The following is a 14,486-nucleotide window of genomic DNA, read 5'->3' as shown; positions in this document are numbered from 1 at the left end:
TATCTCACCCAATGCTATATGTTACCAAAGTTGGATTAGCATTCTGGTATCTCCTTGATTTTCAGTAATGAAAAGTAAGGTAATAATTTTGGGTGGAAGGTTGTGTCTTTGTATGCCTATAACCAACCAAAATCACTCCAACTTCATCATTAAGCTCTATTATGCACATGATGATTGTGTCTGCGTTCACTCAGAAACTGAGCTGCAGATCTTTGTCAACTCCATCTCTAAAGCACAACACCCAGAAAACTAAGATTCTCTTCCAACCTGCTCCCATAGCACAACACCTCCCCCCATCAATTAAGATCAAAGACAAGAGCCTGGAAAATGCGGAACATTTTTGCATCTTGGGAGCCTCCTTTCGACAAAGGCACACAAAAATGAAAGAATTCATCATCGGCCAGACTGAGGAAGAGTATTTGAGGACCAGGATGTTAAATCCAGGATTAAGGCCGTGGTTTACTGGGCAGCAGTGATACCCATGTTCCCATGTGCTACAGCAGGCACCTCCAAAGTACTGGAGAAGTAACACCAGCAGTGTCTTTCCAAGATCCTCCAAATCTGGTGGCAAGAAGATGGTCCAACAGCAGCACCCTCTCCAAAGAAAACATGCCCAGCATTGAGATGTTAATCCCCCAAAACCAGCTCACCTGAGCAGCATGTGCCTGACATCAGACTCCAGAAGCAACAGGTTGGAACTTCGTCATAGCGGGAGACTCTCAGGAGACAATGGAAATTCTTTGGGGATGTCCTCAAAGCATCTCTGAAGCGTTCAAACGTCCCTCCCGACTAATGGAGTCCGTGGTTTGTGACCAACCTAAATGGAGGATCATTCATGAAGGCATTGAACACATCAAAAGACTTCATCAGGAACACGCAGAGAGGTATCAGAGAGAGAGCACACAAATCCCCAAGTACCTCATCTGCTTGACCTTTCAAGCAGCACCTGCTCTACATGTGGAAGAGTCTATTGGACTTTATCAGCTATCTCAGAACTGATCCCAATGGCAGTGGAAGCAAATCATCCTGAGGGTCTGCCTGAGTCATATTTATGTATGTAAATGTTTATAATTTTTTTCTTTAAAGCCATCTTCTGCCATTTGAGTACTTTTCCTGCCTGCCACTTCCCATCCCATGCTTTTTATGGTGGAGGTTGGACATGTTTTTTATAACCCTGTTGTATATTTATAAATATTTTCTCTACCTTCCTGTGGATGAATACAGTGGAACCGGTAGTGAGCTGGTCACCGGGACTATTTGGCGGTGGTGGGGTGGAGAGGCTGCGCATGCGTGTTCGCGGCGGGGTTTTGGCGCCACTGGGCGGGCGCCGCGGTGCAGTGTGGGATTGGCGTCCGAGCTGAGCGGCTGAGGGGGATTTAAATAAACCCCGAGAATCAAAGCTCAGATATCAGGGATCGAGCCCGGGGAGGGAGCGGAGCGGAGGCCATGCCCAGCGGAGACGGTGAGGGTGGCGAGAGGCGGCGGCTCCGCGAGAGCTTCGACAAACTGTGTCAGGACCTGAACATGGACCTGGAGAGCGGCGCCGAGGCTTGGAGCAACCTGCAGAGAATCCGCCTCAACTACACCCTGGAGGTGAGGGACCGGGATAACCCGGGACAGGGGGATAACCCGGGATAGGGAGGGGGAGATAACCCGGGACAGGGATAACCCGGGATAGGGATAACCCCGGGGGAGGGGGAACCCGGGATAGGGATAGGGACAGGGATAACCCCGGGGGAGGGGGAACCCGGGATAGGGACAGGGATAACCCGGGATAGGGATAACCCCGGGGGAGGGGGAACCCGGGATAGGGATAGGGATAACCTGGGATAGGGATAACCCCGGGGGAGGGGGAACCCGGGATAGGGATAGGGATAACCCCGGGGGAGGGGGAACCCGGGATAGGGATAACCCCGGGGGAGGGGGAACCCGGGATAGGGACAGGGATAACCTGGGATAGGGATAACCCCGGGGGAGGGGGAACCCGGGATAGGGACTGGGATAGGGATAACCCCGGGGGAGGGGGAACCCGGGATAGGGATAGGGATAACCCCGGGGGAGGGGGAACCCGGGATAGGGACAGGGATAACCCGGGATAGGGATAGGGACAGGGATAACCCGGGATAGGGATAACCCCGGGGGAGGGGGAACCCGGGATAGGGACAGGGATAACCCGGGATAGGGACAGGGGGAGGGAGAGGGATAACCCGGGGCTTGGAGCAACCTGCAGAGAATCCGCCTCAACTACACCCTGGAGGTGAGGGACCGGGATAACCCGGGACAGGGGGATAACCCGGGATAGGGAGAGGGAGATAACCCGGGAGAGGGAGACCCGGGAGAGGGAGAGCCCGGGGCTTGGAGCAACCTGCAGAGAATCCGCCTCAACTACACCCTGGAGGTGAGGGACCGGGGGAGGGAGAACCCGGGATAGGGATAGGGAGAACCCGGGATAGGGCGAGGGAGAACCCGGGGGAGGGGTAACCCAGGAGACGGAGAACCCGTGATAGGGATAACCAGGAACAGGGATAACCCGTGGGAGGGATAACCTGGGAGAGGGATAACCCGGGACAGTGATAGTCCAGGAGAGGGATAGGGATAACCCAGGATAGGGACAGTCTGGGAGAGGGATAACCCAGGACAGTGATAGTCCAGGACAGCGTTAGTCTGGGAGAGGGATAACCCGATATAGCGATAGTCCGAGCGAGGAATAACCCAGGACAGGGAGAGCCCAGGAGAGGGATAACCCGATACAGGGATAGTCCGGGAGAGGGTTGGCCCAGGACAGGGATGGTCCGGGAAAGGGATAGGGAGACCCGAGTGAAGGGTAGCCCAGGATAGGGTTAACCCAAGGCAGGGAGACCCAAGATTGTCTGGGGTTGGGGAGACCAGGAAAGATCTGCAGATGGTGGACCCTAGTAGAAAGACCCTGCATACTCCGGGGCTGGGAGAGCCAGTAGCAGGATAGAATGACCTGGGATCTTCCAGGACAGAATGGCCTGGGACAAGGAGACCTAGGACAGAGAGAGCCTGAATAGACCAGGACATAGAAAGGTCCTCAGCCCAACCATCTTCAGCACTTCATCAATGACCTTCCTTCCATCACAAGGTCAGAAGTGGGGATGTTCGCTGATGATTGTATAATGTACAGCATCTTTAGTGACTCCTCAGATACTGAAGCAGTCCATGCCCAAATGCAGCAAGACTTGGACAATATCCAGTCCTGGGCTGACAAGTGGCAAGTAACTTTTGTGCCACACAAGTGCCAGGCAATGACCATCTCCAACAAGAGAGAATCTAACCATCGCCCCTTGACGTTCAATGGCATTACCATCACTGAATCCCCCACTATCAACATCCTGGGGGTTACCATTGACCAGAAACTGAACTGGACTAGCCATATAAATACTGTGGCTACAAGAGCAGGTCAGAGGCTAGGAATCGGGAGACGAATAACTCACCTCCTGACTCCCCCCAAAGCCTGTCCACCATCTACAAGGCACAAGTCAGGAGTGTGATGGAATACTCTCCACTTGTCTGGATGAGTGCAGCTCCCATAACATCAAGAAGCTTGACACTGTCCAGGACAAAGCAGCCGCTTGATTGGCACCACATCCACAAACATTCACTCCCTCCATCACTGACGCACATTAGCAGCAGTGTGTACCATGTACAAGATGCACTGCAGGAATTCACCAAGACTTCTTAGACAGCACCTTCCAAACCCATGACCGCTACCATCTAGAAGGACAAGGGCAGCAGCTGATAGATGGGAACACCACCACCTGGAAGTTCCCCTCCAGTCATTCACCATCCTGACTTGGAAATATATCGGCCGTTCCTTCACTGTCGCTGGGTCAAAATCCTGGAACTCCCTCCTTAACAGCGCTGTGGGTGTACACCTACACCACATGGACTGCAGCGGTTTAAGAAGGCAGCTCACCAACACTTTCTCAAGGGCAATTAGGGCAATAAATGTTGGCCCAACCAGCAAAACCCACATCCCATGAATGAATAAACAAAAAAAACCTGGAAAGGACCGGACTGGGACAGGACAGAGCGGCCTGGGACAAAAATAATCTGGATTGACCAGGCCAGAGAGAGCCGGGATCAGATCTGTGACAGATCTGGCTGGGTTAGAACCTGGTCAAAAACCAAGATGGATCAGATTGGGATGGAACCGGGTCAATAAAGCTCATTTTGTAAATTACGTGGCTCATAACTGGTAAGAGAATGCATTGGTTACAATGGTTAAAGAAGAGCAGAACCAAGCAAGGCCAGCCCCACGAAGTAGCATGGAGAAGAGATGCTGGAAAATGTTGTGGGCCACTGTGTCAAAGGCTGCATAGAAGTTGGGGACAGATAATGCAATATGTGACAGTCACAGAGGAAGTTATTTGTGTCTTTGTTGAGGCTTGTACCAATGTATTTGGATGATGAATTGAAATGTGGAAACTTGTTCGCAAAAGCTCCAGAATTTACTAACCAAGGGGAGTTTTTTGCCGCCAGTTTTGGTTTATTTTATAGATTCCCTTAATCTCATTTTTCCAATGGAGTTCTGCCTCGTGTCATTTCTCCCAGTAATGATTGTTTTTTTTCTAGTTTCCCCACTACCTGGGCCACATCGCATTGACCCAGATATTGGTTACTGAGCTGGCTTGATCAAACAGCTGGTACAAAACAACAACAAAATTAAAGAGAAAAGTGATGCTGGCATCTATGAAGTGGCATGTGGAGTAACTGATATGTTTTTTTAAAAATTAATTCTACGATGTGGGTATCACTGACAAGGCCAATGTTTATTGTGCATCACTAATTGCATTGAGTGCATGCTGGTGGGCCACCTTCTTGAACTGCTGCAGTCCATGTGGTGAAGGTGAACCAACAATGTTGTTGGGTAGGGGACGCCCAAGTTTTTGACCCTTGTAGCAGGTTAATACAACTAATTGCCTGACCTAAGTCACTTAAAAAGGTAGTTAAGAGTCAACCATGTTTGTGTGGGATTGGGGTTTCATGGAGACCCAGACCGGGTAAGGATAGCTGGTTTCCTTCCCTAAAGATATTAGTGAACCGGTTGGATTATTATGACATTCCAACTGCTTCACGGTCACTGTTTTAGCTTTCTCAGCTTTTTATTTCCGGACTTTTTACGAAATTTAAATTTTCAAACTGGGAATTCATTTTCTGGATTACTAATGCAGTAATGTAACTGCTACATGACCATACCCAATAAATAAACCAATTGAAAATAAAGAATTTGTGGCTAACTAGTCTTCACTGCTGATTGTTTCTGTGATATGTGAAGTCCCTTCAACAAGAGAGGAAGTGATATGTGTACTGGTTAGTTTTTAAATACAAACTGCTGCATGTTCACATGATTTAGGGTTTGCTGTTTTCTCTGATTTGGTTGCACTGGATGTTTCAGTTGTTTCCCTTCTTCCAATAAATGAAGATTATTACTGGGCAAAAGTACCAGCAGTATAAACATCTGGAAAGGAATAAATAGATTTTTAAGTCATTAAATACTTTTTTTTGCAACTGACAGTAAACTCATCCTAAATTCATAATTTGACTAAATTACAGTGCTACAAATTAGGTTGTTTTTATTTGGGTTTTATTTTTGCAGAGTTAATGCCTGCCCATTTGCCACAAAAACAAAACTGAAGAATATTTCACCTGTCGGTAGTCTTACCAGCATGCATATCTTGAATGTCAGTCCTATTAGAATAGCACCTGAGCGATTACTTGTTATTGGCCTGGGCGAGGTTGCAATGATAGAGTTGGGAAGGTCATGTAGGGTTTTGAGGATGAATTCAGTGATTTTAAATTCAATGTCTTGGGGTCAGGGAGTCAGTGTGGTTCACAATAGGGACACCTTAAGTTGAAGTTTATGGAGGATGGAAGACCAGCATGGAAGATACTGGAGAAATCTAGTCCAGAAGAGAAGAATTTTGGCAGCAGTGAGGATGAGGTACAGGTGGTCGTAGAGTGATGAAGCAGAGCTAAAGTGATTATGGTGTCCAATTCAACCCTCAAGTGTGGGTTGAATAGGGCACCAAGTGACAGCATGTAGATGAGGAAGAGGGGGATGCCAAGGACAGATTTTTAGGACCCCAGAGCAGGAAGCGGACCGATTGCTGGAGACACACTGGTTGAATTCAGGCAGGTAAGAGTAGCATCTTGTGGGCAGTTCAACAGAGATGGACAGTGGAGGAGAATCGATGGAGGAGGAGGATGTGGTTGATCGTATCAAATGCTGCAGGCTGGTTAAGAGGTAGAAAAGATAATGCACTACAGTCACACAGAATATGAATTGTGACTTTTCCAATTGCAGCCCCTTGCCTTGAGTAAGATCAAACCCAGACTGAAGGGATTTGAACGGTGAGTTTGGGTATAAAGCTAGGAGACTAAGAAGGAATGGAGGTTAGAGATTGGGTGGTAATTGAAGAGGACTGATGCAAGAGGGTAGGCTTTTTGAGGAAAGGTATGATGATTATTTTTGAAAGGGGCAGTGATAGTTCTTGAGCAGTGATACACTTATAACGTTGACAAGTATGGGGGCTAGGGTGGGTAGTTAAGTGGTCAAGAATCACATTGGAAGGAATCAAGGTAATTGGAGGCTGGTTCAGAAAAGATGAGATACAGGGCTTGATGAAGCTCCACATGTTGAGTGCTGTGTACAGTTTTGGTCTCATGAGGACAGGTATTTCTGCCTTAAAGGGGTGCAGCAAAGGTTTACTAGATTGATTCTTGGGATGAGAGGGTTTCCTTATGAGGACACATTGAGTAGAATGGCCTATATTACCTCTTAGCACCTACACTGCCAAACCGTCTTGGAGTATGTTTTCCCTGGTTGGATGGTCTGGAACTGGGATCATAATCTCAAAAAAAGGAGTCGGCCATTTAGAACTGAGGTGTGAGGAGAAATTTTTTCACTTAGAGTTATGCATCTTTAGGATCCTCTGCCCTTGAGGGTTGCAGATGCTCAATCATTGAGAATATTCAAATCTGAGAACTATAGCACTTCAGGCACTGAGAGAATCAGGGAATATCGGGATAGGGCAGAACAGTGCAGTTAATAAGATCAGCCATGCTCTTATTGAATGGTGGAGCAAGCTCAGTAGGATGTATGGCCAATTCCTGCTCCTGTTTCTTAAGTTCTTACCAGTTTGGAAAGTCTAGGTGAAGGCAGAAGAAGAGCCACAGAATAATGTGAGAGCAAAGAGAAATTGAGTTGGAACTCCATGGAAGGTGGGAGCAATAGGGAATGTCATGATGAGATAGAGGTAAAGGTCATTACAAGGATAATCTTGTTTTACCACATTTGTTCCTGTGTTTGCTCCTGCAAAATGTTAGCCCTATTTAAATTTTCTGCTTTACAGCAATTGGTCTGCCTCACCACCTGTACTGAGTATTCTAGTCATAGATAAACAAGATGAACATATATTGGCACCATGTTAGGGATTGAATGCTCTCATATGATTCCACTACACTGCTTCAAGGTCCCTGTGAATGGGAACGGTCATCAGATGAGGACAAGATTCGACCTGTGTCCATGATTGAATAACTCATTGTCTAGACTTGCATGTGAGCAAAGAATGTTAGAATGAGACATTTCAGGGCCTCCTCCATGAGTCAGCGCATGCTGGAGAGTTGAGGTGAATTTATTTTAACTGAATTGTCCATCCTACAGCATTGATGAAAAATAACAGCTTGTTTTTTTTTAAAAGGTCCCATGCAAAAAGTAAAGATTAATTGAGTGTTCTTCACAGTTTCAGTAATAGTCCTGTGTTGTCCTTTGATGAGAAGTTGAGTAAATTGGGCCTATACTCTCTGGAGTTCAGAAGAAAGAGAGGCGTTCTCATTGAACTTTACAAGATCCTGATTCTGAAGAAATTTGAAAGGATAGACACTGAGGTTGTTTCCCCTGGCTGGGAAATCTAGAACACAGGCACAGTCTCAGGATAAGGGGCCAATCATATAGGATTGAGATGAGGAGAAATTTCTTCACTCAAATGGTTATGAATCTTGGGAATTCTCTACTCCACAAGTTTGTGGATGTTCCATCATTGAAAATATTTGAGGCCGAGGTAGTCAGATTTTTGGTCTTAGGGAAGCAAAGGAAATGGGGAGTGGGTGGGAATGTGGAGTTAAAGCCGAAGATTAACCATGATCATATTGAGTGGTGGGATAGATTTCAAACAGGTCTAGTGACTCAAAACTGATACAATGTCCCGCCTTGACATTGAGGATACCCTCCATCATGTTGTGTTGCACAACCATCATGCTAAATGGGATCGATTTCAAATGGATCTGGCAGCTTAAAACTGGGCATCTGTGAGGCAATGTGGGCCATCAGCAGCAACAGAATTGTATTCAGCCACAATCTGTAAACTCATGGCCTGACATAGAGCCCACTTTACTATTACCACCAAGCCAGGGGATCAACCCTAGTTCAATGAAGAGCACAGGAGCAGCACCAGGCATATCTAAAAATGAGGTGTAAACCTAGTGAAGTTACAACGCAGTACTACTTCCATGCAGAACAGTGGAAGCAGTATGCAATATGTGGAGCTCAGCGATCCCACAACCAATGGGTCAGATCTAAGCTCTGCAGCCCTGCCACGTCCAGTGGTGGTGGACAATTAAACAACTAACTGGAGGAGGAGGCTCCACAAATATGCCTATCCTCAGTGATGTGGGAGCCCAGGTCCTCAGTGCAAAAGATGAGGCTGCAGCATTTGCAACAATCTTCAACCAGAAGTGCTGAGTTGATGATTCATCTCGGGCACCTCCAGAGGTCCCCAGCATCACAGATGCCAGTCTTCAGTTAATTTGATTCATTCCACGATGTTATGATCCCAGCTGGGGTTACCACTGGACAAGCCTGATCCCAGGGTGGAACCCAGCTTGATAGATCCTCATTTTTTTTCTTTGTTTAGATATGGGGCTACTGAACAGGGCCACCAGAGTCATCTGAAGCACTTTTAACAAAAACATAAAACATTTATTAAACAAGAAAAGATGAACTATATTACAATACTCCTTCACCCACAACTATACCTTTACAGTTAAATACAGATTTGTAAGGATAACACAAGTTACAAAAGCTATCGTATACTTTAATGTTCACAGCAAGTACACAGTCCATGTAAACCAGTTGGCACCCTGTGGTCAGACACAACACACTCTGAAACCAAGTGTCAGACGCCACCTCAACCAGATGCTATGGATCTCTCAACTCCCCCCCAGACGCTTGTCACGCCGTGAGTCATTCAGCCCATTGTGCCCATGCCGGCCATCACGCACCTGTCTATTCTAATCCCATTTTCCAGCACTTGGCCTGTAGCCCTGTATGCTATGGCGTTTCAAGTGCTCATCTAAATACTTCTTGAATGTTGTGAGGGTTCCTGCCTCTACCACCCCCTCAGGCAGTGTGTTCCAGACTCCAACCACCCACTGGATGAAAAAAATTTTCCTCAAATCCCCTCTAAACCTCCTGACCCTTACCTTAAATCTATGCCCCCTGGTTATTGACACTTTCACTAAGGGGAAAAGTTTATTCCTATCTACCCCATCTATGCCCCTTATAATTTTGTATGCCTCTATCAGGTCCCCTCTCAGCCTTCTCTGCTCTAAGGAAAACAACCCTAGCCTATCCAGTCTCTCTTCATAGTTGAAACGCTCCAACCCAGGCAACATCCCGGTGAATCTCCTCTGCACCCTCTACAGTGCAATCACCTCCTTCCTGTGACGACCAGAACTGCACACACTCCTCCATCTGTGGCCTAATTAGTGTTTTATACAACTCCAACATAACCTCCCTGCTCTTGTATTCTATGCCTCGGCTAATAAAGGCAAGTATCCCATATGCCCCTTCTTAACCATCTTATCTACCTGTGCTGCTGCCTTCAGGGATCTATGGACATGTGCACCAAGGTCCTTCTGATCCTCTGTACTTCCTAGAATCCTACCATTCATTGTGTATTCCTTTGCCTTGTTAGTCCTCCCAAAATGCCTCACCTCACACTTCTCAGGATTAAATTTCATTTGCCACTGCTCTGCCCATCTTACCAGCCCATCTATATTGTCCTGTAATCCAAGGCTTTCCTCCTCCCTATTTACGACACCACCAATTTTTGTGTCATCTGCGAACTTACTGATTATACCTTATATCCACGTCTAAATCATTAATGTACACTACAAACAGCAAGGGTTCTAGCACTGAGCCCTGCGGTACACCACTTGGCACAGGCTTCCAATCGCAAAAACAACCTTCAACCAGCACCCTCTGCCTCTTGCCACTAAACCAATTTTGGATCCAATTTGCTAAATTGCCCTGGATCCCATGGGCTCTTACCTTCTTGACTATTCTCCCAAGTGGGACCTTGTCAAAAGCCTTACTGAAGTCCATGTAGACTACATCAACTGCACTACCCTCATCTACACAACTAGTCACCTTGAAAAATTCAATCAAATTTGTTAGACATGATCTCCCCCTGACAAAGACATACTGACTATCCCTGATTAATTCCTGCCTCTCCAAGTGGAGATTAATCCTTTCCATCTGAATTTTTTCCAATAGTTTCCCTGCCACTGATGTTAGATTCACTGGCTTGTAATTACCTTGTTTATCCGTACTACCCTTCTTGAATAATGGTACCACATTCGCTGTCCTCCTGTCCTCTGGATCCTCTCCTGTGGCCTCACATTGCAGCCAAGGGTACATCTCATCTGGACCTGGGGATTTATCCACTTTTAAGCCCACTAATACCTCCTCCCTTTCAATGCTAATTTGTTCAAGTATATCACAGTCCCCCTCCCTGATTTCTACACCTACGTCAACCTTCTCCACAGTGAACACAGATTCAAAACCTCCACACACCGATTGCCACTTTGGTCCCTAAAAGGCCCTATTCTTTCCCTGGTTATCCTCTTGCCCTTAATATATTTATGAATTGCCTTGGGATTTTCCTTTATCTTGCCTGCCAATGCTTTCTCATGCCCCCTCTTCGATCTCCTAATTACTTTTTTTAAGTACCCCACTACACTTTCTATACTCCTCTACGGCTTCTGCTGTTTTTAGCCCTCTTTCTCTGCCATAAGCCTCCTTTTTTTACCTTTTCCAAACCTCTATATCCCATGACATCCGGGATTCCCTGGACTTGTTGGTCCTACCCTTCATCTTTATGGGAACATGTTGGCCCTGAACTCTCATTATTTCCTTTTTGAATGACTCCCATTGGTCTGATGTAGACTTTCCTACAAGTTGCTGCTCCCAGTTCACTTTGGCCAGATCCTGCCTTATCATATTGAAATCGGCCTTCCCCTAATTCAGGACCTTTATTTCCAGAACATCTTTGCCCTTTTGAGTTATGGTCACTATCCCCGAAATGTTCCCCCACTGACACTTCTACCACTTGCCCGGCTTTATTCCCTAAGATTAGGGCCAATACCGCCCCGTCACTTGTAGGACTTTCTACATGCTGTCTCAAAAACCTCTCCTGGATGCACTTTAAGAATTCCACCCCCTGTAAGGCTTTCACACTAAGACTGTCCGAGTTAATATTGGGGAAGTTGAAATCCCCTACTATTATTACCCTATTAGTTTTACACTTCTCTGAGCTTTGCCTACACATCTGCTCCTCTATCTCCCCCTGACTGTTTGGAGGCCTGTAGTACACTCCCAGCAAAGTAATTGCCCCTTTTTTGTTTTTAGGTTCTACCCATATGGCCTCATCTGAGGAACTTTCTAAGATACCATCCTTCCTTACTGCAGTAATTGACTCCTTGATCAATAGCGCAATACCATCTCCTCTTACACCTGTTCCCCTCCCCCATGTCACGCCTTCTATACCCTGGAATATTGAGCTGCCAGTCCTGCCCCTCGCTCAACCATGTCTCTGTGATAGCAACAATTTTATCCTTCCATGTGTTAGTCAACACCCTCAATTCATCTGCCTTACTTGTAAGATTCCTTGCGTTAAAATAAATGTAATCCAGCCTTGCATTATTCCCTTGTGCCTTAACTAGTCTATATTTGCTCTGCCTTCCAGACTGACTTAGTTTCTCTTCTATATTTGGCTGTGCATCACCCCCTATCGTACCTCCACTCTGTATCCCATCCCCCTGGCAAGTTAGTTTAACCCCCCCCTCAAACAGCACTAGCAAACCTCCCAGCAAGGATGTTGGTCCCATTCAGTTCAGGTGTAACCCATCCGACTTGTACAGGTCCCACCTTCGCCAGAAACAGACCCAGTGATCCAGGAAACTAAAGCCCTCCCTCCTACACCATCTCTTCAGCCACGCATCCATCCTCCTATTCCTATACTCACTAGCACATGGGCACAGGGAGTAATTCAGAGATTACAACCTTTGAGTTCCTGCTTTTTAATCTGCTACCTAGCTCCCTAAATTCGTGTTGCAGGTCCTCATCCCTCATTCTACCTATGTCGTTAGTACCAATGTGAACCACAACCTCGGACTAAAAACAAAAAACTGCAGATGCTGGAAATCCAAAACAAAAACAGAAATACCTGGAAAAACTCAGCAGGTCTGGCAGCATTGGCGGAGAAGAACAAAGTTGATGTTTCGAGTCCTCATGACCCTTCAACAGAACTAAGTAAAAATAGGAGAGGGGTGAAATTTAAGGTGGAGGGGTGGGGGGAGAGAAGTTGGGGGGGGGTTTGGTTGTAAGGACAAGCAAGCAGTGATAGGAGCAGATAATCAAAAGATGTCACAGACAAAAGAACAAAGAGGTGTTGAAGGTGGTGATATTTAAAAGAATGCTAATTAAGAATGGATGGCAGGACACGCAAGGTACAGATAGCTCTAGTGGGAGTGGGGTGAAATAAGACTAAAAGGGCATAAAGAGTATAGATTTAAAAATAATGGAAATAGGTGGGAAAAGAAAAATCTATATAAATTATTGGAAAAAACAAAAGGGAGGGGCAAGAAACGGGAAGGGGGCGGGGATGGAGGAGGGAGTTCAAGATCTAAAGTTGTTGAACTCAATATTCAGTCCGGAAGGCTGTAAAGTGCCTAGTCGGAAGATGAGGTGCTGTTCCTCCAGTTTACGTTGAGCTTCACTAGAACAATGCAGCAAGCCAAGGTCAGACATGTGGGCAAGAGAGCAGGGTGGAGTTTTAAAATGGCAAGCGACAGGGAGGTCTGGGCCATTTTAACACTCCACCCTGCTCTCTTGCCCACATGTCTGTCCTTGGCATGCTGCATTGTTCCAGTGAAGCTCAACGCAAACTGGAGGAACAGCACCTCATCTTCCGACTAGGCACTTTACAGCCTTCTGGACTGAATATTGAGTTCAACAACTTTAGATCTTGAACGCCCTCCTCCATCCCCACCCGCTTCCCGTTTCTTCCCCCTCCCTTTTGTTTTTTCCAATAATTTATATAGATTTTTCTTTTCCCACCTATTTCCATTATTTTTAAATCTATACCTTTTATGCCCTTTTAGTCTTATTTCACCCCACCCCCACTAGAGCTATCTGTACATTGCGTGACCTGCCATCCATTCTTAATTAGCACATTCTTTTAGATAATATCACCACCTTTAACACCTCTTTGTTCTTTTGTCTGTGACATCTTTTGATTATCTGCTCCTATCACTGCTTGCTTGGCCCTACAACCACACCCCACCCCCCCACCTTAAACCAGCTTATATTTCACCCCTCTCCTATTTTTACTTAGTTCTATTGAAGGGTCAAGAGGACTCGAAACGTCAACTTTGTTCTTCTCCGCCGATGCTGCCAGACCTGCTGAGTTTTTCCAGGTATTTCTGTTTTTGTTTTACAACCTCTGACTGTACACCCTCCCCCTTCAGAATGTCCTGCAGCAGTTCTGTGACATCCTTGACCCTGGCACCGGGGAGGCAACACACCATCCTGGAGTCACGCCTAAGGCCGCAGAAGCGCCTGTCTGCACCCCTCACTATTTAGTCTCCTACCACTATTGCTCTTTCACTCTTACTCCTCCCCCCTTGTGCATCTGAGCCACCCACAATGCTGTGAACTTGGCTCTGGCTGCACTCTCCAGAGGAACCTTCACTCTCACCATTTTCCAACACACAAAAACGGTTCTTGAGCGAGATGCACTCTGGGGCTTTCCTGACTATCTGCCTGCCTCCCTTCTTCTGACTGGTGGTCACCCATTCCCTCTCTGACTGCACTTCCTTAAGCTGTGGAGTGACCGCATCTAAAAACATGCTATCCACGTAACCCTCAGCCTTGCGGATGCACCACTGTGTCTTCAGCTGACGCTCAAGCTCCAAAACCCGTTGCTCAAGCAGTGGCACTTCCTGCACATGTGGTCATCCAGACTGTGAGGAGTGTCTAAGAAGGCTGTACAATACACGAGACTGAGCTCCCTTGCCAAACTTTTTGTTTGTTTTTAATTAAAAGACTATTTCCTTAAATTTAAGCCAAGTAGAAAACTATTTAGTTTTTCTTTAAAAAAGCAAATGCTGAGACTCTT

At 46.5% G+C, this 14,486-nt stretch overlaps 1 protein-coding gene across 2 annotated transcripts in view; it reads left to right on the top strand.

Annotated features, from left to right (window-relative positions):
- Nucleotides 1-1,334: 1,334 nt before the first annotated feature.
- Nucleotides 1,335-14,486, top strand: part of rbl1 (retinoblastoma-like 1 (p107)) — a 100,458-nt gene continuing 87,306 nt past the window's right edge. The window contains exon 1 of one of the 2 annotated variants that reach the window (XM_078554769.1): nt 1,335-1,593. In XM_078554769.1, coding sequence (XP_078410895.1) covers nt 1,447-1,593 — 147 coding nt within the window. In that variant the 5' untranslated portion in view covers nt 1,335-1,446. Of the gene's footprint in view, nt 1,594-2,358; nt 2,399-14,486 lie in introns of those variants that run through there. The other variant, XM_078554770.1, reaches the window with a different exon arrangement.

The sequence above is a fragment of the Cetorhinus maximus genome, chromosome 13, assembly GCF_964194155.1.
Source record: "Cetorhinus maximus chromosome 13, sCetMax3.hap1.1, whole genome shotgun sequence".
NCBI lineage: Eukaryota > Metazoa > Chordata > Chondrichthyes > Lamniformes > Cetorhinidae > Cetorhinus > Cetorhinus maximus.
This window is presented reverse-complemented; position numbering and strand designations above follow the sequence as displayed.